At 33.2% G+C, this 27,761-nt stretch overlaps 1 protein-coding gene across 2 annotated transcripts; it reads right to left on the bottom strand.

Annotated features, from left to right (window-relative positions):
* Positions 1 to 701: 701 nt before the first annotated feature.
* Positions 702 to 27,060, bottom strand: LOC125073107 (facilitated trehalose transporter Tret1-like). Of its 2 annotated transcripts, none has more exons than XM_047683806.1 (7): positions 26,865 to 27,060; positions 8,292 to 8,402; positions 5,800 to 6,018; positions 4,259 to 4,456; positions 2,264 to 2,459; positions 1,899 to 2,025; positions 702 to 1,499 (listed from the first exon to the last, which is right to left on the bottom strand). In XM_047683806.1, exons 2-7 carry the CDS (start codon positions 8,377 to 8,379, stop codon positions 810 to 812), a joined length of 1,518 nt encoding a protein of 505 aa, XP_047539762.1. In that variant the 5' UTR covers positions 8,380 to 8,402; positions 26,865 to 27,060; the 3' UTR covers positions 702 to 809. The 2 variants fall into 2 exon arrangements, with proteins under 2 accessions (XP_047539762.1, XP_047539763.1); XM_047683807.1 differs by having other exon boundaries at positions 8,292 to 8,399.
* Positions 27,061 to 27,761: the final 701 nt, after the last annotated feature.

Raw genomic sequence — 27,761 nt, 5'->3', positions numbered from 1 at the left:
AGGTAACGTGGTTCGAAAATTAAAAAAAAAATAAGTGTGTCCGTCACGAATGCAATTATGTTAGATTTTTATAATACATTTTATTTAAATAAAAACATTGTTGTTCGCAAAAACCATGACAATAACTTTTAAAAATATGGGAGAAATAAAACAATTATGTATTATTATAATTGAATCATTTTTATTTAACATTAGTTAAACTTTAGCAATATAACAACCGATTTAAATTATTAACAACATTTTATTGTCACAAAATATAACAAAGTACGCAGATTTAAATATTTATAAAAAGTATCTAATCAAAATTAAAAGCGATTACCTATATCACTAATTTATTGCACATCACATTCAAATACGTCACGAATAAATTAAAAAAAAAACCGACGCCTACAATAAATATTTGGCACGTTTTCACTTAATAATAATAAAAAATTGCTAAAAAACCAATGACCTTTTATACAAATGTCGTTTAGGTGATGTTTAGGTAAACGATGCTGTCTTCTTCTTACTAACGTCAAATCAATAATGACAGAAAGAGACAGACAGTTTTTCCCGGCACCGCTAAGCAACGTTTATAACAATGGCCGTAAAGTGTTTACAGTTAATCACAAATTACATAAAACGAGCAATGTCTACTAGAATCTGATTCACACATACTTTATAATGTCATCAAACTATAAAATTGCGCGTGAAATGATATGAACACATCTATTTAAATTATTAGTCTTATAACTAAAACTTATTTGATACAATTGACGAAATTCCACAAACAAAACACTGAGTATTCGACACATTACGATCGACTTTGTTCAAGACCTCGACCCGCCGAGGATGGTCTGGATCTGAGAGACAGTCTTCCCCTTCGTCTCGGGGATCAAGAAGAACACGAAGAAAACGCATATGATCATGAAACCACTGAAGAACCAGAAGCAACTGTAAATACCGATCGCGTCCTTCATCAAGGGGAAACACAGCGTGACGATGAAGACGAGGCACCAGTTCATGATGACGGTGATACCAGACGCCGTCCCCCGGAACTCGACGGCGAACAACTCCGACATCATCATCCAGGGTATCGGCCCGAAGCCGAGCGAGAAGGAAATGATGAAGAGGACCAGGCACAGCAGCGGGAGCCAGCCGACGGGAGCGACCTTCGCACCGCTCTCCTGCAACTTGAAGTACGTACCGAGAACTATCAAACATATGCCCATAATGATGCAACTCTGGAGGAGCAGGATGCGTCTGCCGGCCTTCTCAATGAGGAGGGAGGAGATGTACGTGGCGATAGTTTGCACCACTCCCACGATGATGGTGGCGATGGCGGGCGGGATGTTGGAGCCGGCGGACTGGAAGATGTTGTTGGTGTAGAAGATGACGGCGTTGATGCCACTGAACTGTTGGAAGAACATGAGCCCCAGCGAGCAGATGAGCGCCATGAGGGGCGCGCGGTTGGTGATCATGCTGACCATGCCGGCCTTCTGACGGGCTGAATTATCCACCTGGTGAGAGAAAAAACTGATTTTACCGTATTCAAATCATTAACCTAATTTTTATAAACGCATAATATGATTTTTCAAAAATCGATAATCTAATTTAATCTCTTAAAAATTAAAAACAAAACTGCTTTGAATTAATTAATTTATAGCAAGTGTAACTTGGAATGATGTTAGACTTCGAACGACAAAAAAAAATCATTACAGGCTATATATGTGTATAGCTTATACAGCTATAGTGAAATAAAGAAACTCATATACATACATCAACTCTGTAAACATGAGCGGTACGTTTTTGGGCAGTCGTGCAGAAATAATTTTACCAATTTTGTTGGAACATTTACGATTCTCCAAGAAGTTAGAACTTCAACTTCGATAAAGTTTTGCTAATTGAAGGTCACTCACGTCTTTCTGCATGTCTTCGAGTTCCGCGGAGAGGTCAGCGTCAGGTCCTCGGAGCCACCTCAAGGCTTTCTCTGCATCGCGCCTTCTGTTCTGACCTAACAGATATTGGGGCGTTTCCGGCATCCACCTGGAATCGAATAATGTATTACGATCATTAATGGTAAAAGGCTAATTGTTCGAATGCTTAATCTCGTCATGGTATAAAACGAAGTCGCTTCCCGCCCTCAGTACGCTTAGATCTTTTTAAATTACGCAACGGATTTTAATGCAGGTTTCATCAATAAACACATGATATAAACGAAACATCAAATCCAATCTTATACAAAAACGATCGCAACAAACCAATAAGCTTCTTTGTAACTTACCAAAAAACAGCGACCAGTAATATCGGGAAGATTGCAGAAATTATGGAGAGCGTCCTCCAATGAGTCCAGCCGCCAACGACGAATGTGAACAGAATGCCCACTGTCAAGAACAGCTGGAAGAAAGCACCCAGAGCACCTCGGATAGAGGTCTCAGTTATTTCGCCAATGTACATGGGTGCTGCTACGCATATACCACCTGGAACGCGAACAATGAAATTTATAATGGAGTAGGATTAGGTCGAAGAAGTAGATTATATTACTTTTTAGGTATCTTTGAGTTTTACAAAATTATACAAGTATCTTTAAATGTGGTTTAGCGAGTGTTAAGTTAATTCATCTCGAGCTTGCCGCTGAAGGAAAACATCGTGAGGAAGCTTGCATGTGTCTAATTTCAACAAAATTCTGCCACATGTAAACCAGCATTGGAGCAGCGTGGTGGAAAAAGCTCCTAACCTTCTCCTCAAAGAAAGAGGAGGCATTAGCCCAGCAGTGGGAAATTTGCAGGCTGTTATTTTTTTATGATATAGATTAGCGGTTGAACTAATGGGTCACTGGAAGGTAAGTGGTCAACATTGCCCATAGACAATGGCGCTGTAAGAAATATTAACTATTCCTTACATCGCAAATGCGTTACTAACCTCGGGAACTAAGATGTTATGTCCCTTGTGCCTGTAGTTACATTGGTTCACCCATCAAACCGGAACACAACAACCATAATGAGTACTGCTGCTTGGCGGTAGAATATCTGATGAGTGTAGGAGAGTACTTACCCAACGGGCTTACACAAACCCTACCACCAAGTACTATACTATAAGTTAAATAATGTTTTTGTCTTCTTCTTTTTAATGTCGAATAAATTATGACAAAAAGACAGATAATAAATTATATTATTTGTAAATTTAATACTCGCTTAACTCCATTACTTATTCGTTCGTCGTTATTATTTATACTATATATATATTCATTATCGAAATTGTAATTAGTATTATATATATTTACATACATATTTATATGTTACAATGTTTATTAGATATAGAGTCGGATTTAGGGGAGAGCTACAAAGCCAGAACAGGAGAGGGCTTAATTTAAAATTGACCCCTCTTTTATTTACAATTTAATTATGTATGTAGACACAAAATGGCGTTCATTATTCAGACACCAAAACACGTTAATTAATTTATTTAGAAAATATTTAGGAGCCCTTCTTGTCCTTCAGACCTCAAAATCTATCTCACAATAAGACTATTATTATAAATGTAAATGTTACTTTGTCTACCGATTGAAAATAAACGCTCAGGATAAAAAAAAAGTCGCGTGAAACAAATATTAGTTTGATATTTATTACATAATATTGGAGAACGAACGAAGCTTTCGAAACAGTGTTTATGTACTCTCCTGAGCAAATAGGCCACTTAATCTTTGCTATTCTTGGATATTGTTAGACTTGTATATATTAGGGACGCTTGTCAAGGTCACACGAGCTATCACTCCTAGTTGAAGAACTATTACGTATTCCAAGTGTTGCACGATAACGTTCAATGGATAGTATTACAAGATTCACGGTTGTCACGACAATAGTCTTAATTTAAAGTGTGTGAAACTATATTATACATTAGAACCTTATCCGAACGCACTGCAATATCTGGTATAAGTTTTATATAGGTATATTGGTTTTGGGTTTTTTTTACATTATAAAAAATCGTCTCATTTGATGCATACATAAATAGAATAGATGAATAATATAACTGTCGGTTAATGTATGTATTTTTTTAAATATTGATGTTCAATTTATTCATTGTAAGTGACAACGAGATTTACCGATTCTTGTCATAAAGATTAGCCCGCTGCAAACTCAATTTCCTCACTTTCATATGGGGGTTAGTGGCAGCTTCTTGCTGGAAAGGCGTGGAATTCCTTGGATTTTAACCCACGCCTTTGATCTGAATAAAAAACAATCAATAATAATAAAAAAAATCGCTTTCGTTATATATTTACCAGTAGCTATTCCAGCGAAGAATCTTGCAGCAATGAGCATCTCGGATCCATTAGCGAAGATTGTGAGCAGCCAGTTTAATAGAAAAGGCACTGCAAGCGCAAGAATTGTTGGTCGTCTTCCGAATTTTTGTGCGAAAACGCCAACAGGTAGGGCGCTAATAGCCGCCCCGATGGCTAGGATTGCTGACACCAGGGAACCTAGGAAAGAACGTTTTTTAAGGATTAATCTAGGAAATGTATATACATATTTCAGGTGAACAGTTAAGAATTTGGTACCTACAACCATATTCTTAATATTGTGATAAGTTATTTGATTCAAAATGCCGTTTATTTTGGAAAAGTCATTGTAATTTTAAAATATATGCAAAGAAAAAAAAAAATTTTCTTTTGTTGGTTTGTTTGTTTGTTTGGTAAAAACTGACCCAGCTGTACAGGACCCACCGATCTTTAATATACCACGTGTCCTATCGACTAAGCCATATCTTCAATAATTACTATGTCAATATTATTTCCTTGATATTAACGTAAAAAAACTTTTGCCGATCTCTTCCTGTTTATAAATAAAATATGTAATTACATAACATATCATGTGACCATTAACAATTTAAACGAATACGCAATTTTTTTACTCAATCGCGTGATGTGAATTCGGAAACAAAGTAAACAACCTTCGATGACGTTTCTGGCTGAGGTCCAGAGACTACGTAATGGAAGTATAGTGGGTGTGGCGTTTAAATATATACTTGTGGTAAATACCTATTGAATATACATCAGCGCTAAAATTCCTAGTTCTTCGAAAGCTGGTTTAATTGTAAATGAACTGTGGGGCCTTTTCTGATATCTGATATAAGCCTATTCTAATCCAACAAGAAATTAATATAAACTTTAGATTTACGTGTTCCACGCGATTTGCTAATAACTCAGCTATATTTTGCTCTACTAAGAGTTCTTGATTAATGTACTCGTGTCTTTATTTATAAAACAACATTTCTTCGACTTTCCCAATGCAATTTTTTCGCAGATCCAGATTATTCAAGGTCTCGACCAACGAAGGTCACAGTAGTATGCGAAAGCGATCCTGTGGCGCCCGCTGAAAAGACAGTGAGGGTACCGCTGTTTTTTTAGTGGGTAATCCGGTGTACTTACACCGGCAGTCCCACAAACCCCTCCACTTTACTGGTGGAAACGCGTAATGCGTTTTTCCAGCGAGAAAAAAAAAGGTCTCCATCAACGATATAACGTTAATCGATATTTTTTTGTCCTCTTGTGGTTGGAATATGTCTATTCCTAAATAACTAATCGCTTTATCCGTTAAGCCATTCTGTGAGAAGAACCTCGAATCTCACTGCAGAACACGAGCGTGAAATGTCCGAATATGATGTGTGTGACATTGACTATTATAATTATGAAATGTAATTCTAAAACTTCGTCAAATAAAATATATTTATATAATCCTAGTAAATATATTAAATTACATAAATATTTTTATTATATGATGTATTTATATGCATTATTTATTATTATTATATGATATAACTTACTTTCAGTGGTGTTCAACAAGAAGTCAGCAGGTTGTCCCAACGAATTTAACAACACTTGTGTTAAATTTTTATCAATAATGCTGTCAGTCTCGTTCATTAAGAATATATCGATTTCTGGTTCCGTAATATTTTTCGTCGTGTTCTTCGGCGGCTCTAGCTGAGGTAACGCTGGTGACGTCCACGCTAAGATCGTTCCGGCTGTGATCGCGCCAATCGCCGCTGAAAATAACAATGATGGATCTATTCAGTGATTATTCTTGCATTGACAATTGTAGCGCAGACAGACAATTTTGTGCATAATGTTAACATTTTTGTAGGAAAAACAAATACCTAACGGCTGTCAAAATCAGCAAGATTATTTTTCTTGTAAAGTTAATTAAAATAACAGCGTGAAAATGTATTACGTCTGGGTTAAGACTACCTCTACTTTTGAGAAGAAAGGTTTGTAGTTTATTATACTACTCTGCTCCAATGCATATTGCTGGATACCCAATTGGCAGATTCTCATCCGACACATGTAGATTTCCTCCTCCCAGATGTTTTCCTTCTCCACCACCACCAGGTCTCGTGGAGCAAATTCAATGGAGTTTGCTCAAATTACTTAATCTGGGACAGCAATCAGACAGGATCAAAGAGGAGTCGCCGTACCAACTGCTTTATAACTGAGACACGATAATGCAATACTGGCAACTTCCTAATTAATATAGGCCGTTATTGAGAATTTCTTGACAGTAAACCCTAATACTCTTTGAACCCATCATTGATTTGCATCCCTTAATCTTACAAGCAATAGTCGTCAATGCAAACATATATATATATATATGTATAAACACCAAACAAACAAGACAATTATATTATATTAAAACGATACCCACAATTTATAAACAAGTCGTTATTTAATTATAATTTCAGACAAATCGTAATTGCTAATTATATTGAACGAGTGGGTCTTTAAGTGGCTATTTTTAACCGCAGTCAAGCAAGTCTGCGTGTATATTTACTATCACACTCCATTCAATTTGCAATCGTATTGAATTTATTAAGAGGACGAGGGTCAATTGATGCAAATAGATTATATTCCAATAATTCAACAATTAATTAGAAGTCTATTTCGTTTTAATATTATCATTGCGTAGACTTCATGTTACCACATAAGGGTGCCTATGTAATGGTGGTATAACATCTTTGTTCGCAAGGTTGGTGGCGCATCAACGACGTACGGGATGATATGGTATATAGTGCCAATTTCTATGAATGGTGGTGACCACTCAGATAGCCCATTTGGATGTTTGCCAATCTATTTTAAAAAACAAGATCTAACAATTGATCATTACACAAAAATCAAACATAACCAATATAATAATTAAAGATTTTTATGAAATAAAAATATTATGTCTTCTAGATATTTGACAAATGAATTATCAGTCAGTCAGGGATCAGATCATAAAATGAAAATTTCACACAAAACTTCTACAGTAGGTATATTAACAAAACAGATAGACAAAGAAGATAAACAAAAAAAAAATACAAGTTAAATAAACAGGCAAATCTAGACGAATGTATTTTATTATTAACAAAAAAAAAACATACTGACCATAAACGTTCAAAAATATATTTAGTCCAATTCAATGAAATCTATGATTAATTCTTGGCAACTTGTCAAGTTTTACTGACCATTGACCTTTAAACCTGGTGAAAATGTATTAATATCGAGCAATATTACTATTGAATCTTAAAATAATCTTTCAAATGATCTGTTTCAATACAATATGTAATATATTGCTGACAGATACCCTGTCGTTTTGTATAAACATTATAATATTCTATATTTTTAAGCTGGCAACATGGCCAATTGACAGTTACTAATAATGGCGGGAAATTGATTCACCTTTCATATTTACCTTGCAATTAACGATAAAATTATAATTTACCATTTGGAATCCAATCGGAATTCTGTACAAAAACCAACCAAGTATTTTAACTATATCATCATTATATATTATTCCTAAAATGTTTAGACTACGCTGACGAAAACATTATTTGAGAATAGTAAAAGTTACGTACTCTTCAGAAAATCCTTTTTTTATGATATCGGTAGGCAGACGAGCAAATGGGCCACCTGATGGTAAGCGGTCACCACCGGCAATACACAATGGCATTGTAAGAAATATTAACCATTCCTTATATCACCAATGCGCCACCAACCTTGGGAACTAAGATGTTACGTCCCTTGTGCCTGTGGTTACACTGGATCAAACCTTCAAACCGAAACATAACAATACCGACCCAGGTGGGCTAGTACAAAGCCCTACCACCAAGTATATAACCTGATCCTGATCTGACCTAATCGTGTTTCAATATTTAGCATTGACAACAAGAGATAAATTCGAGTATGTAAAACTATAGAATAAATGATTTTAGTATACTTTGCCATAAAAGTCTCAGCTCGCAAGTAGTAAAAAAAGTTAAAAGTAAAAATGAATATTTCTCACCTGCAATGGCTGCGATGTATTGATTAGTTTTCTTCGTCTCTCCGCCCTTCTCCTGGACGGAGAGCATATGCATTGTTGGTTTCTCCATGATACACCTTTACTTATCGCATCCTGTAAAAAAAAAAGAGTTATTAAATATGAATACACAGTTTAATAGGACAATTTATTGGATTTCAATATCGAATTCACCAATGAATTTTTAGTTTGATTATAAAAAATTGAATTATTTCGATCTTCGATATTCAATAAGTTCTAAATTTGTGTTCGAATTCCAAATTTAAATTAGATAGCGTATGGCATGTTGTAGTAATTCGTTTTTTTTTTTATTTGTCACCATAACAGCTCCAAGTCGAATCACTAAACTACACAATTTTTGTAGATCTCACCACTGACTCAAATATATTATATCGAATAAGCCTTAATGAATTAAGTCAAGATATTTTGTAAGTAGCTCTTACTAAGATTATACTTTTTAAATAATGTTCATGGTGAATACGTTTGGTATGTGAAGTATGGCAATGTTATGTTCATAGCCTCGGTCGTAGATGTCTAGATCTAATGTGTGCTAATTAAGTGCTAATATCTTACTGTTTACGCAATACATTTGTCACTATAAATAATTACATTCTTATACTGAAAACAATAGAAGATTTTTTAACGTGCTGTTAAAGAAGGTGTAAATATAATAAATATTTTATGCTCAACAGTAGTGCTATTCTGTAAGAAATCACTTCCTATCTCAGCCGTGAATTGTTAAAAACGACTTAGGTTAGGCTATACTATTTTAATGTGTGTTTTCCTTAAATATAACGAATGTGATCTTCGGTGAGTCTCAAGTTTATCATAACAGCATATTTCTGCAGTGAGGGCAACATATTTACATAGTATACTGGTATATTTCGTGCTCTGATCCATGTTATTGTAAATAGCTTAAAAAATAATAGAAAAAAATATATATCGCTTTCTCTTTTTCATTTTAAAGATAAAAAGATAAATGTTAATAATACACAGTACTTTTATAGCAGTTTCCAAATGAAGGGAAGGAAGTTGGAGAGATTAGGTTGGTTGGTCCGTCTGCAGCCGGATGTTTGATTTTTTACGATTGTGTCCGATCTATACCCCATTTTTTAGGTTTTTATATACTATAAAACAGTAACAGCGTTTAAGGATTACGTTAAGAAAATTTAAAAGTAATATTACCACCGGTTTTTCTAAATTACGTCTGACTTTGAAGGATGTCCATTTTAAGGGCGACACTAGGTTAGATGTCTGATCTGCTTCAGCTGATAAGAACGGGAATGGAGTAAAAAGAGCAACTGATTGTAGGTTACCTCTGCTCATAGGCACACCTTCAATTCTCGGATAACTTTGGATATAAAATGCTATGCTCCTTCAGCCTGTCTATAATGGTAAGCATATTGTGAAGTTGAACTTACCACCATTATAATCGTTTATTAAACCAATATTATTGAAATTTATGAAAATGACAGACTATTCAATTAAATTACAACGCCTAATAGCAGGTTTACAGCGGTTCAATTTTAGTTGATCAACATTTACTCTACAAACCTTGAAAGACGACCTTTATTGTAATAATTTTTTGCTTATTCTATTCAGATCGATTCGCTTTCGTTGAAATTAGACGAAGACTTAAAGACTGTAAAGAAACAGTTTACATTTTTTCATTCGTTTTAAAATCGTTGAAATACCGACCATTTTTACTTAATCTCAAATACTCCTCACTGTTAACGACGCATCTGCTGATAAAAAGAACTGCAGTCGTCTAAGACCTGTCGAATATCGTATATAATGTTATCGCAACTGGAACAACTGATAACATCGTAAGCACTTCCTGCTTTGAATGGGAATCCTTCTCCCAATTTCAAAGTTTCTTCAATGTACAACTCAGGAGAGTCTTTAACGCTGTTGACTTCAAAACTCAGGTCCTCGAGTTTCACTTGCTTATTTATTATATTCGTGTGGTAGGATATTCAGAAAGATCGGATCAATGCGAAAATCCTTGGTCATATGCAAAGGGCCGTATAATTGGAATCTTTGAAAGATTTTCACAATCCTTTGAGCTGTTTCTGGGATCATTGCAAAAATCCAACATTTCTCAGCGTTTATCACTTTGTGAGCGTTGATTGACTGATATTAACGTTAAGTAGCTCACTTCCTTAGATTCCCATAAACTGGTCCTATAAAATCATCCTGTAATTTTTGTAATGATCCAATTCGTCTGAATGTTCCACGCCATACGCCTATATTTCAACTAACCTAATTAACGTAACAAAGTATACGCCTGTCACTGTTCTACAAGTAATGTTTACGTAGGTCAATTCATATCATTCGACTCATTGCATGTTAATGAGGTTCAATGGAGTAAAATATATATGGTTTGAGTCATCGTCGATGCACCGTTGAACTTGTGAGGTGAGATGCGGGTGACATGTTTAAATTATATTTTTTAATTTACCCGCATATTTGAATTGCGCAGTTTCATAATTAATAGAAGGTTCAAGAGAGACTATAGAGGTTGTATTTACAGAAACGATAAATGATGAAACTTGTTTGAGGCAGAGCTTTGTCTCCGTCTGGGTGCAAAATACAAAACAGCAATTCTTTGTATTGCTATGTTTTGAATGGCGTTTTTTGTATAATTATACATGATCTTCAAATTCACTTGTTAAAACGTATCGAGTGGAAACACATTTTCATAAACAAATACGATAGCTTAATTCAAAACTTTTGTCAAGGAAATATAAAGTTCACTTATTATTATACCGCCTAAAAACAAACTTCTTCGTTATATCCGTTATGAATTCCAAAAATAATGGCAACACTAAGAGTAATACGAATTTGGATACAATTTTTGTCAGCAGCAGTTGGCTTGGCTTAAGGATTAGTTCCGTCTGTTATATATATATATAAGGGAATTGGTGAACACTTACCAACATGTGTCTGCTTTAAGCCATTATGCCATAAGATTTTATATTTTCAATGACTGAAGCGGTATTTTTTATGGTAACAATATACACAAACATACATATATTTGTGTTTGGATTTTACATATACATTGCATACATTTATGAATATATAATTTACATTAATAATGCATTATATATAAATGCATTATCATTTTGTTGTGCAATGAAGTTAATAAATACATATATTAAAGGTAAAAAAATGTAATAATTTTTTGTACTGATGATGATGACGAAAAAACTAGTTCCTGAATCACGCTAACGTTTGGTTTGGTCCGATATATATAGGATCTCGACTGAATGTTTTGTTTATTACCCCGTAGTTGTGACAAATGTCAACCGAAACTACGGTAGCTTTTGGATCGTAAGTGTACACATAGGTATATTCTGAACTACACTGTACTCCATTTATTAACACCATAAGGCAATGAATTGAATTTACTGCCTTATTATAATATTTAAAGATTTAGCTGGTTCACACGGCGCGGTTTCAGTTGATCAAAAAGTAAAACGAAAAAAAAAGTGAAATTTTTATAATAATTGTTGCTCGAATTACATTGAAAGTTTGTTAAGACGATACAATCAAATTCGATCGTGCATTTGACTTGTGTTATCCTGGTAACAGATAATAAAATTAAATCGAATCTTTCGCATCCATAAAGGTTTCATGAAAAGCTCTTTTTGAGAATAAATATTTTTAAATAATATGACATGAAACATCTATTGTACCATGAAAATGCATTACAGCGAATGATCTAAGCGATAAACATCGGCGCCAAATCTCACCGAGCTGATAATGATAAGTGCCACTTGAACGTAACCTTCGATATGTGGGCTAACGTGACATCAGGAAACAATGATATAATTTATACATATATTTTTAAATTATTTATCGAAATTATATGGAGCGGATTTTGTTTTTTTCTGAAGGGGGGGGGTGATAAGCAGCGCCATGCTACCATACAGAAGCAATACTGTGCAATAAATAAACATTACTTTTCGAGTTACTGGGCAATAGGTTGTGATCGAGGTCCCGATCCAAATATCCGAAGTTTATAAAATCCACAAAAAAATGTAGGAGGAATATGGGTTAGCGGATACACTATGTGGATGTAGTCACTGACGCCCATTGACATTGATGCATTGCAAGAAATATTAAACATTCCTTACATGCCAAAGCGCCACCGACTTTGGAAACTAAGTAATAAGCTGTCCCTAGTGCCTGTAATTACACTAATTCACTCATCCTTTAAATATAATACAAAAACAACAGTACTAAACAGTACTGATAAGCGGTTGCATATCTGATGAGTCGGAGGCACCTAACCACGTCGGCTTGCATGAAGCCCTATCGCCAAGACAAGTTTTCTTTATGAGGAAAGTATCAACTAAAAACAACGCCTTAACCAAGTTTTCTTTACGAGTAAAGTATTAACTAAAAACAACCATCACAGAGGATATCTAAAAAACGCAGAAGTGTTGCAAGCCCATTTGCATTCTATTTTCGAAACGGTCGAAAAGAGAGATCACACGCTGGACGTATAACGTGTTCCCCAAAACAATCACACATCGCTGTGACACCACCAGCTTTGTGAATTCGAGCAGCTACATTGATTTCCTTGAGGGTTCCGTTGCCAATGTGAGTCCAGGAACGTGTGGCATATCTATAAGCTAGGCACTTGACAATCAAGACAGTGATATCGAACAATCCATAGTGAGCTACCGGCTCTTTATCAATATAAGATAAACAATAATATTTTCAGCAGCTTATCTTCACAGAGGATTAAATCTAAGCTTATGCTACTGTATATGGTGGAATATGAATCTTATAATACTTCTAGAGTTATTATCAGTTTCCGCTCGCGGCTTAGGCCACGCATGAGGTGGGGGGGGAGATGGGCTTTAGGTCTCGTCTTCCTATGTACTTTTCTGCGGTCTTGACATTGTGTATGCAAAATTCCATTATGAAGAACAAGAAAAATACATAATAAATTATCCAAGTTCTCGACCAGAGGTCATGTTAGTTCAATATAAAACTTGTTTATTAATCATTACTACTCCTGTGATTAGAACAGTCTATAGATACGAGAGCTTATTCAGAAAATATTTCAATGCATGTTAATGAAAATTGATATACTATAAGTTGATGTTGCCTATCTCTGTGTATGCTTAGATCTTTAAAATTACGCAACGGATTTTGATGCTTTTGATGTTTTTTTTTATATATAGGATATTCAAGAGGAAGGATCCAATTACGTACCTTAAATACATTGCGCATTTAATATAGATCAATATGGCCCTTTACGGCATGTAATTTAAATGAATATTTTCGAAGATACACATATTTAAAACGCAAGGAAATAGCGGTTTGTATTGTCTAACGACTGAAAAACTGTGAACGTTGTATATAAAGAAATACTGTTGTATATTTAGGATCAGCTTTGCACCCGTTTGAAGCCGGGACGGATTGCTAGTATAATATTTAAAAGAGCAATTCGATATAATATTTAGAATCTCGAGATAAAATATCATCAATAGCGATCTATTTCAGGTTGGCAATGTTTGACAAGTAAGCTAATGCCAGTCTACTTCTAATCGTGAGTCAGTACGTAGTCAGTCGTTTGTCGTTTTGGGACATTGGCTCATTCAACTGAAAAAACTATTATAAGACTATTTGGAAACGGCCTCTTTGGTCTAGTGGTTTCAAATCCTGTAGTCCTGGATTCGAGCCGCGTACTAGGCCAAGTAATAAATCTATGGTTTTTTTAGAGTTATTAGGTTGATGGTCCCTATAAAGCAGCCCAGAATCTGGAAATTGGAAGTGGCTTTCACAATTCGGATAACAAAACAACTCTGAGCCTTAATTACTTTCGGTCGTCATTGGATTATGATATTAAGGGAACAGAGAATGAGAACTATTATATGTCTCGCGCATTTTGCTCGTCTCTATTTTTCTTTCTCTTTTACATGAAGTATGTTATGAAACTATTAACACTCGTGAAAATAGTTCGATTACTAAAGAGGTTAGTCATTTGACTATTTTTACTAAGACCTTCCTATGAGGTCTTATATAATATTATTATTTCTGTTAACCCTCATATTCATAATTCATATTGGCTCGACTATTAGTAGTAGTTATACGAGTACGTGGAATACTTCATTTTTGTCTTTAAATAGATTTACCCACAAGGCAAAGATTAGCAATTTTGCTTCACATCCGCTCTTAAACTCTATACATTCTTCTGCATCAGTCAAATTTGATTGCCAAGGTACATTACCGAATGTAGTAGGTACATAACTTAAAGTTTTGCTTACGTGACGGTGATCCCGTTTCGGCTCCACACGGTTAGGATAAGGATTTCATCGCGTATTATTATTTAACCAATCAGATAGAAGCATTCGCCAGCGATCTTTTCACCCCTACTCCAATAATGAGTCAAAAAACACGCTCCATGTTATTAATATCTCGTAATATTTTTAAAACAACAGTATCGAACTTTAAAACGATTTTTATTAAAATAAATTCTTTAAATATGATTCATTTTGATAAGCATTATTACTTCGTGCTTTAAACTAGTTTCCGTTCCCATTTTTAACATAAAAATTGTAATTATTGACTCAGGGGCGGATTTAGGCCTAGTAGGTCAAGGCCTAGGGCGGAGCTAAGTTAAGGTGGGCGGCACATGCGTCGACCACCAAAATTTAGGGAGACACATGCGTCGGTGAACTCACCGACTAAAAATGCATAACACTTCTCAAAAAAAATAATAATAATGTGTAAAAATAAATGATTTAACTTATCAAAACTTTTCTTTACAATATATTATAATAATCATGCAGCATTTTCTATAGGCCTTGGGCGGCTAAGGAATCAAATTTGACCGTACACTGACAAAAAAAAAATTATGAAACTGATTTTACTGTAGAAATCTTAGAGATGTTCAAATAATTCATACATAGCTTAGTTCATCAGGCGTAGTTTAGACCGCGTTTAGTTCAAAAGCGCCCGGGCCGACAATTCTCTGCGTATTACGTTCATATATATATCTATACATATGAACGTAAAAACGAAAAAATAAAATTACAACGAATAAACATACAATATTTAAAATATATCCGAAAACATTTTTTATTACATTTATCATTTTTTTTTTGTTTAACTGTATATAAACATACATTTAAGAATATGGTACTACGCTGTTATGAAGTTAACGACCAAAACTATATAGGTAGGTTAGAAAAGATTTGAATACTTGGTTAAAATATTTATTTCAGAAGCGTCGTGAACATTGATGCAGTTTATGAGTACTTCAGTGTATTATTTTCAGTTACGTAATAATTTTAATTGATTATAACATACTCAACAGTCTCATAGTAACTAAACGAATTTTAATCTCGTATTATATTTTATTGCTGGTAATATATTATAATATTCGTGTAGGTAAAATGATAATGGCCGGTCCGAGTCATTATCAATATATATGTTCACAATACGATAACATAATTGTATAATTGTGACTCTCGAAGTTTTATATACACAATTATGTACTTAAAATCAGTTTTATAAACTGCGGTTCTTTTATAGACTTAATTTTATGGAGTGAACTTTATTTTATAGAAGATATATATATATTTTTATTGCTAGCTTATATTGCTATTGTGCTATCTATAGCTATTGTGATTAATCTTTATATTGAAATGTAAACGATGGCAACATTAATTATTTAATTTTTAACAATATGTTTTATAACGTATTTTCGAATTTGAATTTGGAATATATTTTTACATTACATTAACAGCCTGTAAATTTCTCATTGCCGCGCTAAGGCCTCCTCTCCCTTCGAGGAGAAGGTTTTGGAGCATATTCCACCACGATGCTCCTTGGAATACACATGTGGCAGAATTTCTTTGAAATTAGACACATGTAGGTTTCCTCACGATGTTGATAAAGACAATTTAAGCACATGAAAATTCAGTGGTGCCTGCCTGGATTTGAACCCGAAATAATCGGTTAAGGTGCACGCGTTCTAACCACTGGGCCATTTCGGCTCTGGAATATATTAGTAACAGAATATTGTATAGTCTATTCCAAGCACGAGTGTTCAAAAGCCAAATATATAACATTTGACACCGAATTGACGCGATATCATTGGTGGGGAGAGCTTGAATAATCTATGATGGATTTGCGAAAATATGGCGCTTTGAATGTCGACGAAGCTGTTTATTGGAACTTTGAAATTGAAATTGAAATGGATATAAGTAGTTGTGTGGAATAGTGTTGTATTATAAATAGAGATACATTAATCAAGAATTGTTATTACAATATAGCTGAGCTATTAGCAATTTACATGAAATACCGTGAAACTAAGGTTTGTTTATCTTCATTGTTTCTTCGATTAGATATACACTGTTATAAATATATATCTATTAATCTATTGCAAATGTCTTAAATATATATACTTGAGCAGTATTAGTATTAATAAAGAGAATTTTCTTGAATTACATTTTCAAAAAATCCTACCGAACACAAACGCCTACTTTTAATTTTATAATATTTATTATTATATATATAACGTACCTTATAATGTTATATCATTTTTACAAAACAATTTTTTCAACTGCTCATAACGATTACTACACATTAACAGACATAACTGTAGTGCTTATTTTAAAACAGGAAAAAACAGTTTTAACCAATAAGTCGATTAACCCGAAGTCGAATGCATTTAGGAATTGTTGAGTCGTACAACTCGAATTACATTTTTTTTAAATATATGTAGGCGGACAGACAAATTGGCCATCAAATGGTAAGTGGTCCCCGCCCATATACATTGGTGACGTAAGAAATATTAACCATTCCTTACATCGCCAATGTTCCACCAACCTTGGGAACTAATATAATATGGTACATGGATAAAATTAAAAATAAATAAATACTGATAGTGTGGACACGACTTTAGCATCAACTTTCCAAACTACAAATAAAGAAAAACTCGTAAAAGCCGCACTTTTATTTCCTTCTACGTTGAATCCAGTAGTATATTTAATAATAAAAAAATAATGAGTACCCAACTTCCCACGCACGAAAGAGTTAGCGCGAAAATTCCGTTCTATACGTTAAAGAATAGTCTTGTCAACCGAATATTCCTCAAGGATTCTTAAAAAACATTGGCAACACTCAACTTTGCGTCAATGTTTCATATCTGGCTAATTGCTAATGAGTTAATCCATTAACCAACATTGGATCGGCGTGATGTTATAAGCTAGACCTTCTCAAGTCCTTATCAGTATTACATTTAGTATTTTATTAAATTATTTAATTTATAAATTAACTTATAATTATCATTAACTATATTTTAATGATAAAAAGAACTCGAGCATGTTTGAATGCCTAATTCTCAAGACTTACTAGATCCAAATAAAAAAAAAAATTGCGTTAGATTGCTAATTTATTGCGAAAGCCTATAATAAACTGTAAGTAGTTTATAAAATAGTGTTACAAGCTTGCTTCCGAGAAATGTAAACGCGTTATAAAACACAGGGACGATGCGGTAACGTTTAACGCGGAGGAAAACGCGCGATGTTATTAGTCCTAATTAATAATGGGCACAAATGCGAAAGTGAGTTGGTTTGTTATGCATTTACCTTTTAACTATTCACGCGATCATCATGAAATTTTGCGTCCAGGGTACGGAAAAGTACGTGTCTTCAGATAAACCTCTTCACACTGTAGTTCTTAACCAGTGGTCCACGGAACACTGACGTACCCTGGAGCATTCGAAATGGCCCACGAAGTCATTGGAAAAATATGAAATAAATGTCGAAATAAAGTCAAGTGGTGCGAGTAACGCTGGAGGATTCGCATTGCCATACAAAGAAAAATATCAAATATTTCACTAAAAGATTAAGAGCCACTGACGTAAAACCTGTCCCCGAGGGGTTACATAACTCGCGGGCGAAGCCGCAGGCGTTAACTAGTTTTTTGCTATATATTTATGTACGTATTATGATGAACTAATTTAGCTGCCGGTTTAAAGCCAAATGTTTCTCATATTATATACCTATTTTGGGAAATAAACATCGTTATGCTCTCACTGTAGCTTCGTGTTTGGGGATATAAATACGAACATTTATAATGTGGGTTTATGAATTTAATTCGGCGAAATTTCATTATTACGGTGAACATTTGAAATAGGTTGACAGAGCACGTAAACGGTAAATTATCGTTAAAGTGATGTCAACATCGACTCAATATCATACATATACATATGTACATATACATTATATAGTATATACTATATAGCAGAAGCATATGTCATTTATACCGGATCATAAAGTGTACGCGCGAGAGATAAATGGACTGTAATAAAAAGGGGGAGTTGTTAGCTCGAAAGCTGAGGTCTTACTCTTGAATACACGTTCTTCTTGGGAGCGCTGATCTTCACACTAACTTTTGGGTAGGTACCACCCACTCATCAGATATTCTGCCGGCAAGCAGCAATACTTGGTATTGTTTTGTTCCAGTTTGAAGGATGACTGAGCCAGTGTAACTACAGGCACAAGGGACATAACATTTTAGTTCCCAGTGTTGGTGGCGCATAGGGGAAGTAAGGGATGGTTAATATTTTTAACAGCGCCAATGTCTACGGGCGGTGGTGACCACTTAACATCAGGTGGCCCATTCCGCCTACCTATTACATAAAAAAGGAGGACATCATCATCATCTTCATATCGAAGTCGGTCCAAATTCATCATATTAACCGTTTTAACTTTACTAAAAAACATTAAGCTTTGATACGAGGATACGTCATAAGGTTAACAGTAATTAAATCTTAGGTGGCAAAGGTTGTTATAACTCCACGAATTGATAAAAAATAATATGAAAAGATATGCCGCGTTTATGACTTTCTAGAAATCGTCGGTACATATTTTTGTATATGTTAACTGATAATTGTAAAGACTGAGTTTAAATGAAGCTGACCAACTGAATTTTATTACAAACGGCGTAGTGTTTAATATATTATATTATAAGCTTTTTACGTCCTATAGCTTTGATGTTACGACTGAAATGATTGACTAGCTTTTAAGGCTGCAGAGCCCAAGGTTAAGTCCGAATCGGTCCAAAAAAAGTTATTGGGTTTTCTGTAGATAAGTCAGAAGAAGCAAGGAGCAGCTTAGTGTTTGGATATAGGCAGTTCCCAGCATGACTTGCGCAGTTGTCTAATCTCTCTCGTAGAAAGACAAAAATTTATATGAATCGACGCGTAACTTTTAACCCTCGTTGTTTGCAACGAGGGTTAAAAGACCATATGGAGCCCATATGGTAAGTCTAGTCTATAATTAGTATAAATGTCACACGTGAAAATTGTCTTTATAAGCGTTTACATATTTTATGTAATAATATTTAACTTTTAAGCAATTCATATTGTAATTGCTTTTGCAATACGTTTTTTTGTGATGTTTTGATTTGATAATTTAAATAGTTATCGCGATTCAATAGCCTACTAACGCCATCTATTATTTAACTAAGCAATCATATTTATACAAATGCATCAATCGACGTGTTACTCGCCTAGGCCCGTTGGTCACGTAATTTCCTATGAATAGTGCTTCATTTACAAATGTGCTTCATCATACGCGTATCAAAGTTGACACATGAGGTAAATGCTCGTAAAATATAATCATATAAATGTGGATTATCCCCTTGCTCATAATATACTAAAGTTGCCGGTTTTTCTTTGTTATTTACACGATGTAGTTTTTAGCATATCAATGTTACGTTCATTTGTTTAAGAACATTTTATGTCCTTGTAGTGTTGCTCATCGCTATAAGTCAACAAACAAAATCCAACTATAGTTTATTCAAGTAAGTTCTTCAAAGGATTTTTAAATCGAAATTTTATAGGATGAAATGTAAAACTACCTTCGTTTCCAAATGTAAATTCTACCGAGAAACGGCATGAAACACAATAGTGTAGATGACACAAATTTAATTACATAGGTAGATATTTTTAAATTCATTCATTTATATAACTTTTAAATTTAAACGATACAAATAATATGTCTGAAGATACAGGTTCAAATTATATTTAAATAAGTAATATATTTTTGTAACAGCTTGAATTAGCCGAAATTTTATATTGATAAGTACATAATTATTATTTTAGACTAAAGTATCCGCGGGCTGAAATCCAAGCATTTAATTTACTAACATTATTTGTAAATGAATATCTCTTGTCTTGCGGTTAAAGAAAATAAATCTTTCTTCCACACACTTTTCTCAAAAACAGACATCACCCATATTTAACACAGCATAGTAAAAACAACGAATCCCAAATCATTTCATCATTAAATGTCGAAATCTTAGAGGACTACAATTTTAAATACCATTTTAAAATAGTGACGTAAACATAATCATATTTATTTGCATAGTGTATAAAAATATGTCATGTGTCAAATGTGTCATGTTAAAAAGCGCATGCCAATTAATCAAAAACTAAATGAACACCATACTTCTATTTTTTTCCGTCTGACGATCATTTCAATTCCCAATGTTTCCTATGATCTATAGGTAAATTATATCATAAAATTTAACACACGTTATTTGAAAATCTCTTTTGATTTAACTATTGAAAACTCTTGATCGTTTTAGAGGATTTACACTAAGTTAAACATTACTAAGCGTGTATAAGCAGCGTAGGGTTACAGGAGTAACAAGTTTGTGTTTGTTCCTTAAATAGATAGAGTGATATCTCGGATGGAGGATCTTTTAGATAAGAACACATCGATTCATACAATGATACGCTTTATTCTTTGATCAAAGGGCGCCATATACACCGTGCATTGGCCTTAATTCACGAGTGTGATCTAGTGTAATACTACCTTTTTAAACTCAATATCTGTTTTTTGCATACGTAGGCGGACTTGGAAATGGGGCCTCTGAAGTTCAGCTGCTGATTTCCCATATACATTGGAAGTTTAAAAAATATTGATCATTCCGCATATCACCGATGATATCAACCTTGATAACTCAGATGTTGCCTGCAGCAACAGTATTTTTTACTGATGTATTTTTTCTAACCCAGACGGGCTCGCATAAAGCGCTACCAGGTGTAGAAACTAAACCTTATCATAAATATGTCCTAAGCTATACTTTACGAGCGTGACCAAAGGAAATAGGAAATCATTTTTATCTCTACATAGTATAAAATAAAGTCGCTTCGGGCCATTTTCTATATTTTTATAATGATAAGATAAACCCGTTAGGAGTAAAAATTAGATTTTTGATTTTGGTATACTTTAATTAAATAGATATAATTAAAGTATACCAAAATCAATAATAGCTACTGTACAAATCATGACGGCGTGGATGTCGAAAAAGTCCACCTATCACAAATGCAAGGATCACCCCTTGTGTTATGTGTCACTCCCTGGACCAAGTATTTCAATTGCAAACGGAACAAGTATATAATTTATAGAATATTTTTTATTTTAACTCGTTTGCTGGAAGTGAATTAAACTTCAATAATCAATAATAATGTTTTATGAAATAAAGAAATATTATCCTACCAATATCCTTGCGTACCTAATCTAGTTAGTGTGAAATTAACTCGAATGACTTATACCGTCGTACCCCTTCCAGTTTGGGTCGGATGGTTTTAATCAATCGTTTGTAAGGTTATAATTTTGGGTAAACCAGACCATTAATACTTCATCGGATCTGCCATTCCATACATTTATGTTAAATGTTTGCTTATGCAGCTTAACATTATGCCGTACGTTTCATCTCGGTTCTGAAGGCAAATATCGTCAGGTAACCTGCATGCGCTGGTGTAATTCTGTCATAGTATATGATCATATCCAGTAATTGACCAGCGTGGTTTAATATAATATATAATGAAGTTAAAAATATCCCCTGAAGATAGTTTTTGCCCAACTGTGGGCAATTTACGGATTGTATAATAAATTAATTTTTTCACAATTTTTTAATATATTTTTTATGTGCACAATAATATTATGCTTTTATAAAATATCACTTCGAAAAATATTCAACGAATAGACACGACCCTGTTATTTCGTTATATGTATAGAAATATATTGATACATTGCCAAATCTATTTAAATAACAATAAATATTGTTTGTTTACGCTATGTCCGCTGGTAGCGTGATATGCGTGAAGCGATTCATGTACGCATGATATTGATTGATACATCTCTTTAACTAATCCTATTTGACAGGATATATATTGCTCTCTTTCTCACGTCACATACTTAAAAAAGAGATAGCAATATTTGGTTGACAGATGTAAAACAATCTCGGCACCATTTTATAGAAGGCGACTTCTCGAACCGAGATGGCTTAATGGTTAGATTTGAATCTTATCCGATAAGTGTGGGTTCAAACTCAATTTTCATACTAAGATTTATTTGTGTTATAATTCTCAGATTCATTCATTCAAGCAACAAAAGCGAATACAAATTTCATTGTTAGTGCGAAACGACACGTCGATTTGTTAATTAAATACAATTTTAACCAGTATAGTTAAATTTACTAAAGATTGTCATGAAAATATAAATATCTATAATAATTAGTTTATAAGTATAGAACACAATGATTTGGTTAAATAGTTATACTAATATTACTCTGTCTGTCGTTCTTTCATCGACAAATCACTGAACCGAATTTGATGAAATTTGTTATTAAGCAAGCACTAACCCTAAGGAAGAACATAAGCTTTTTATAACTAATACTTGACCACGAAGTGTTTCGTTATGGAATACATAGGAAGACGAGCAAATGCCACCTGATGGTAAGTGGTCTCCACCGCCCATAGACAATGGCGCTGTAAGAAATACCAAACATTCCTCACATCGACAATGCGCCACCAACCTTGGGAAGTAAGATGCTATGTCCATTGTGCTTGTATTTACACTGGTTCACCGGAATACAACAACATTAAGTACTTCAGTTTGGCGGTAGAATATCTGATGAATGGCAGGTTAAAAAGTGTTGCGGTTTCCTCCAATTTTTTTTTTTTTTATAAATAAACTTTCCGTCCTTTTTAGTATGACTATGTCTATTTTCTGGGAAGTCTAAAACAAATTATCCAATTCTATGAACGGAAGATGTACTAATGAATGAACGGCTGAATATCATTCAAGCCGCGGGAACGGCATCGCTTAGTAAAAAGGCTAGGTTGATAATTGAAAGGCTATTTAAGATAGTCATATACATGCGTAATAGCATTCAAGAATGCTGCAAGCCTCCTTCTTCTAAGGGAGACTTACTCTGCAAAATAAGTTAATTTGGATTATTTACTGTAACAATAATACATATTTCCGCTTTGTGTTTCTAAGAAACCACAAGATAAAGCAGATATGATATTTGTGGTAAGTTTAGAGTTACTGCCTATGGTGAACGTGAGGTTGACCATATTTTTTTTTTATTTAAATTATAAATTAAATAATTAAACGCATTTGTACAGATATTTCGGTTTAATTCCAGTTTTGTTGTTATTTTTTTAAATTTGATCTGTAATGACTCTGATACATTTTTATTATTAAATGACTACCCGTCCTGGGAATTCGCACGATTTTCAACAAAAACAGCGTTATTTTAAAGATATAGAAGATTGTGACATACTATGTCATAACTTTTTCATATGTTATTATCTACGTCTACGGAATATTAGGTATTTTCTTAATTTCTATGATCATTTCGAGTGCAATATGTTAAGAGTAATATTAAGTTGGTTTAATTGTTTTTTTCTTGAAACATATTTGACTTGTTTGGAAGATGAGTTAGTCAGTGTAACTAGAGGCAGACGGGACATAACATCTCAATTTTCCAAGTTCGCAGTGATTTCTTACGGTGCCGATGTCTATGGGCAGTGGTGCTCAATTACCATCATGGTAAATGACCATTCTGCCTACGCATGATATAAAAATAAAAAATACACATATATCTCAATAAGTATGTATGTGATTTGAATTAGTTTTACTCGATCCTCTAGTTATTTTATTAACTCTTACTATGTGGGTAGACAATATACATAAATACATTTTCTTATAAAACGTAGCCGTATTAAAACATGCAGGTGTGCCATAGAACAAATGTTATAATGGAAGTGCTAAGGACTATCACACAAAAACGTTGCGGCGTGTTGACGTGAGGCGTGTGAAAATCGTCAATTTCAGTAAAGTAATTGTACTTATTGTAGTCATAGCCTACAAGAAGGCTGATATAAAATTGTCTTATGATAAATCGTCTTATTAATCAGGCAAATGAAATGTTATTATTCTTTTTTGCTTATTGTGTAATTAAAATTTAGTATGGCGATGATTTTATTGAATGAACAAAATCAGCCACTTTTAACCATGCCTACAATTTGACAAGTGTAGATGGATGGATGTATTGACTGTATATTGTATTTTATGAAAGACTATCATACCTACTCTTTGTGAGTGGTGAAAACAAAAAAAAAAGAAATTACATTTATCCTAATTATTATTATTTTTCTATTATTCATTAGTATTATTATTACTTTATGGTAGTTGATTAATCTCATACAATTCAAAATTATTTTTAATTGCGCCGAAGTATCGGAATGCACGTGTACTTAACACGAACATTCTTGATCCTTGCAGACACAAATTATTATTATTATTATTGTGACACAAGATGGTCTATACCATTTCTAATGTGCTCTGTCGTTTTTCTTAAAGTATGTACATAAATAAATAATGTTGTATTTATAATTAGTCCTTGCTTTCAAGAATTGTTTTTATACCTTTATCCTCCGAGATTTTTTTATTGAATCACAATTTATAAGGAAAATATCAATTATTTGCATTTGCCTAGGAATCTTCATATTATATTATTGTTTATTAAGAATTAAAAGAAAACAACGTAAAGCGGTCAACAATATTAACAGTTTATATTAAATAAATACATTCCACAGACGAAAAATTAATGGAACATATTTAAAAAATAAAGTTTAGCTATTCATTAGCAGCTATGTCATGTTTCACATGGATTATATTTTAATTATCTGTATTTGTTCATACCATATAAATGAGGGGAGGCGCGCCCCTCCACGTTCAATTTATCGGCGTAGATTGGTATGAGTAACTCCGTGCTTACGAGATGATATTAGTGTGCGTGAAACAACAAAAGTAAAGATAACAAAAATATGTTTAGTAAAGTTTCATTTTATTATAAAATAATAAATTTAATATTGTGAGTGAATACATACACCTTCTTTTAGAATGGTAGTAGTAATATTACGATTTCGATACTAGGGCTCGTAACACAAATTAAGTATAACGTAAAAAGTTTATATATATTTATTTTAGTTTCTGTTACAAAGCATAAAAAATCTCGAGGCTTATAAAATATATGAAGATATTATTATAATTATTATCTATATAAATGTAATTCTTTATTTGAGCAATTGATAGGAAATCTTGTTACCAATTTGATTTTTTTTATTTATCTAATATATCAGAGCAAAGAGATAATTTAAAAGATAACGACGATAGTAAATAGTATCAGTTTTCGTTATATTACGATATATAAATTATAAAGCAATCACAGACAGTCATAAAACCGATAGTTTGATATATAGATATACTAATATTATACATGCGAAAGCAACTCTGCCTGTAAACTCTTCACGCTTTAACCACTGATCCAATTTAGATGAAGTTGTGTAGATAGTTTGAGTATCGGGGAAGAGTATAGTCTATTTCTTTTAACTTACCCCTCGAGGGAGTATAATGGGGAGTGTTTTATGTGTTAGTTGTTAGTTAGTTTTATAAATTTCGCGCAGATAAAGCCGCAGGTTCATCTAGTATAAATATAAAACTATAAATCATCCGTATGTTCCAGCATGACGAGAAAACTACGATACCGATTCTGATGGAACTTTTACATTATTTTTTTTACAATTTGGCATGTTATAAGCCCAATATCAGTGACATATTAATTCCCCTGTTTTATTATAACTGATTAAAATATAAAAATGAGAAGTACCAGGCGAACACGATGATATAAGCACTTCGTAATAAGCTTCAAGCTACGCGAACGCGACTTAAGCTATTACTATTAAATTACAAATTGAATGAATTCCCTTTTAAATTGTGAAAAATCAATAAATGAGTCACAACAAATCGTTAAAATATTATTTATAATACGAAAAAGGTCATCGTTGTTATTTATTTCATATTTTTTATAAAATATATATATATATATATATATTAAAATTTCAGAAGGGAGAAAAAGTGGCCCAAGGAGTAAGGAATTAAAGATCAAACTTGCGACTTATTAATTTATTGATTTCTTGATTGTAAAATAGTAAGCATTTTTTCAGTTAATTTACATTTAATGTAGGTAGTCTTGCAAAAAATTACCTCGTTTAGTTTAATGTAGGTTTTGGCGATGTATAAATACGTTGCTTGGTAATAATCCAGACATCGTATATATACTTTTAAAATGCTTATATTTTATATAGGTACACTCATTTCTGTGTAAAATTACACTCAACTACTGACTGAGGACATTTAAACAATATAAACTATTATCACTTACCAAAAATAAAAGACCGGTGACGTATTGAAAAATAACAATAAATGCACTAACTGTTCTCAAAACACTCCAAATTTAGTATAATTGTAGTTCTGTAGACGTAATAATATATTTTTTTAAATTATGTAATGACGTTATTGCGCGCACGGAGCACAATGAACGCAGCAATGTACGCGCTCAGCGTTCGCGCCGGATTTTGGAACACTGGCCAAATAATTTGAAATGACCTGCATCGCTGTCAAGCATTTGTTGGTGAGCGCTATTTGTGATAACCGTCTATTTATTTGTTACAATGAAACAAATAAAAAAAACATGCTTAAATAATTAAATTTATTTCCTCGAAAATATTATTATATTTCTTCTAGTTGATTAAAAAAAATATTGAGCAGTAAAAAAATTAATCGGCTAAAGATATTTTAAATTTTTTTTAAACTAATTATTTTATTCATTGTTTGTAAATAAATATATTTGATTCTTTTTTTAATAGTTTGTGAAAAATTCAAAGAGATTTTTCCTATAAGGACTTTTTTCTAATAGTGTTTAAATAATATGATTAGAAGATTTAATAAGCTTATTGATCTCTGCGGACCAGTAACAATAGGTATTATTAATCAATGACAATCATAAGGCAATGTCTACAATAGATAGCTGAATCAGAAAATAAACTGTGTGATAGATATTTATTTGTATGTTCGAAAGATCATTCTTAAAATGTAATAACATAAAAACTAGGACCTAAGACTAGTTACCTAAATAATATGGCTTTCTACAATAACTACAAAAGTACCTACAGCATATTTTTTTTTAAATGCGAAAACGTTTATTAGCACACAAGGAGGAACGATAATATGGCTCTACAGTGATTGCTTTACTTAAAACTCATCATTTAAAAAATACATG

The sequence above is a fragment of the Vanessa atalanta genome, chromosome 23, assembly GCF_905147765.1.
Source record: "Vanessa atalanta chromosome 23, ilVanAtal1.2, whole genome shotgun sequence".
In the NCBI taxonomy this organism is placed as follows: Eukaryota; Metazoa; Arthropoda; class Insecta; order Lepidoptera; family Nymphalidae; genus Vanessa; species Vanessa atalanta.
The sequence above is the reverse complement of the archived record's forward strand: the minus strand, read 5'-3'. Positions and strand labels throughout refer to the sequence as shown.

Coding starts and splice junctions, on each gene's coding strand:
- LOC125073107 (XM_047683806.1), bottom strand. CDS start 8,379: ATGGAGAAACCAACAATGCATATGCTCTCCGTCCAGGAGAAGGGCGGA. Junction 4,457..5,799: donor CTTGTTGAACACCACTGAAA/GTAAGTTATATC, acceptor GTTCTTTCCTAG/GTTCCCTGGTGTCAGCAATC. Junction 2,026..2,263: donor TTACTGGTCGCTGTTTTTTG/GTAAGTTACAAA, acceptor ATTCGATTCCAG/GTGGATGCCGGAAACGCCCC.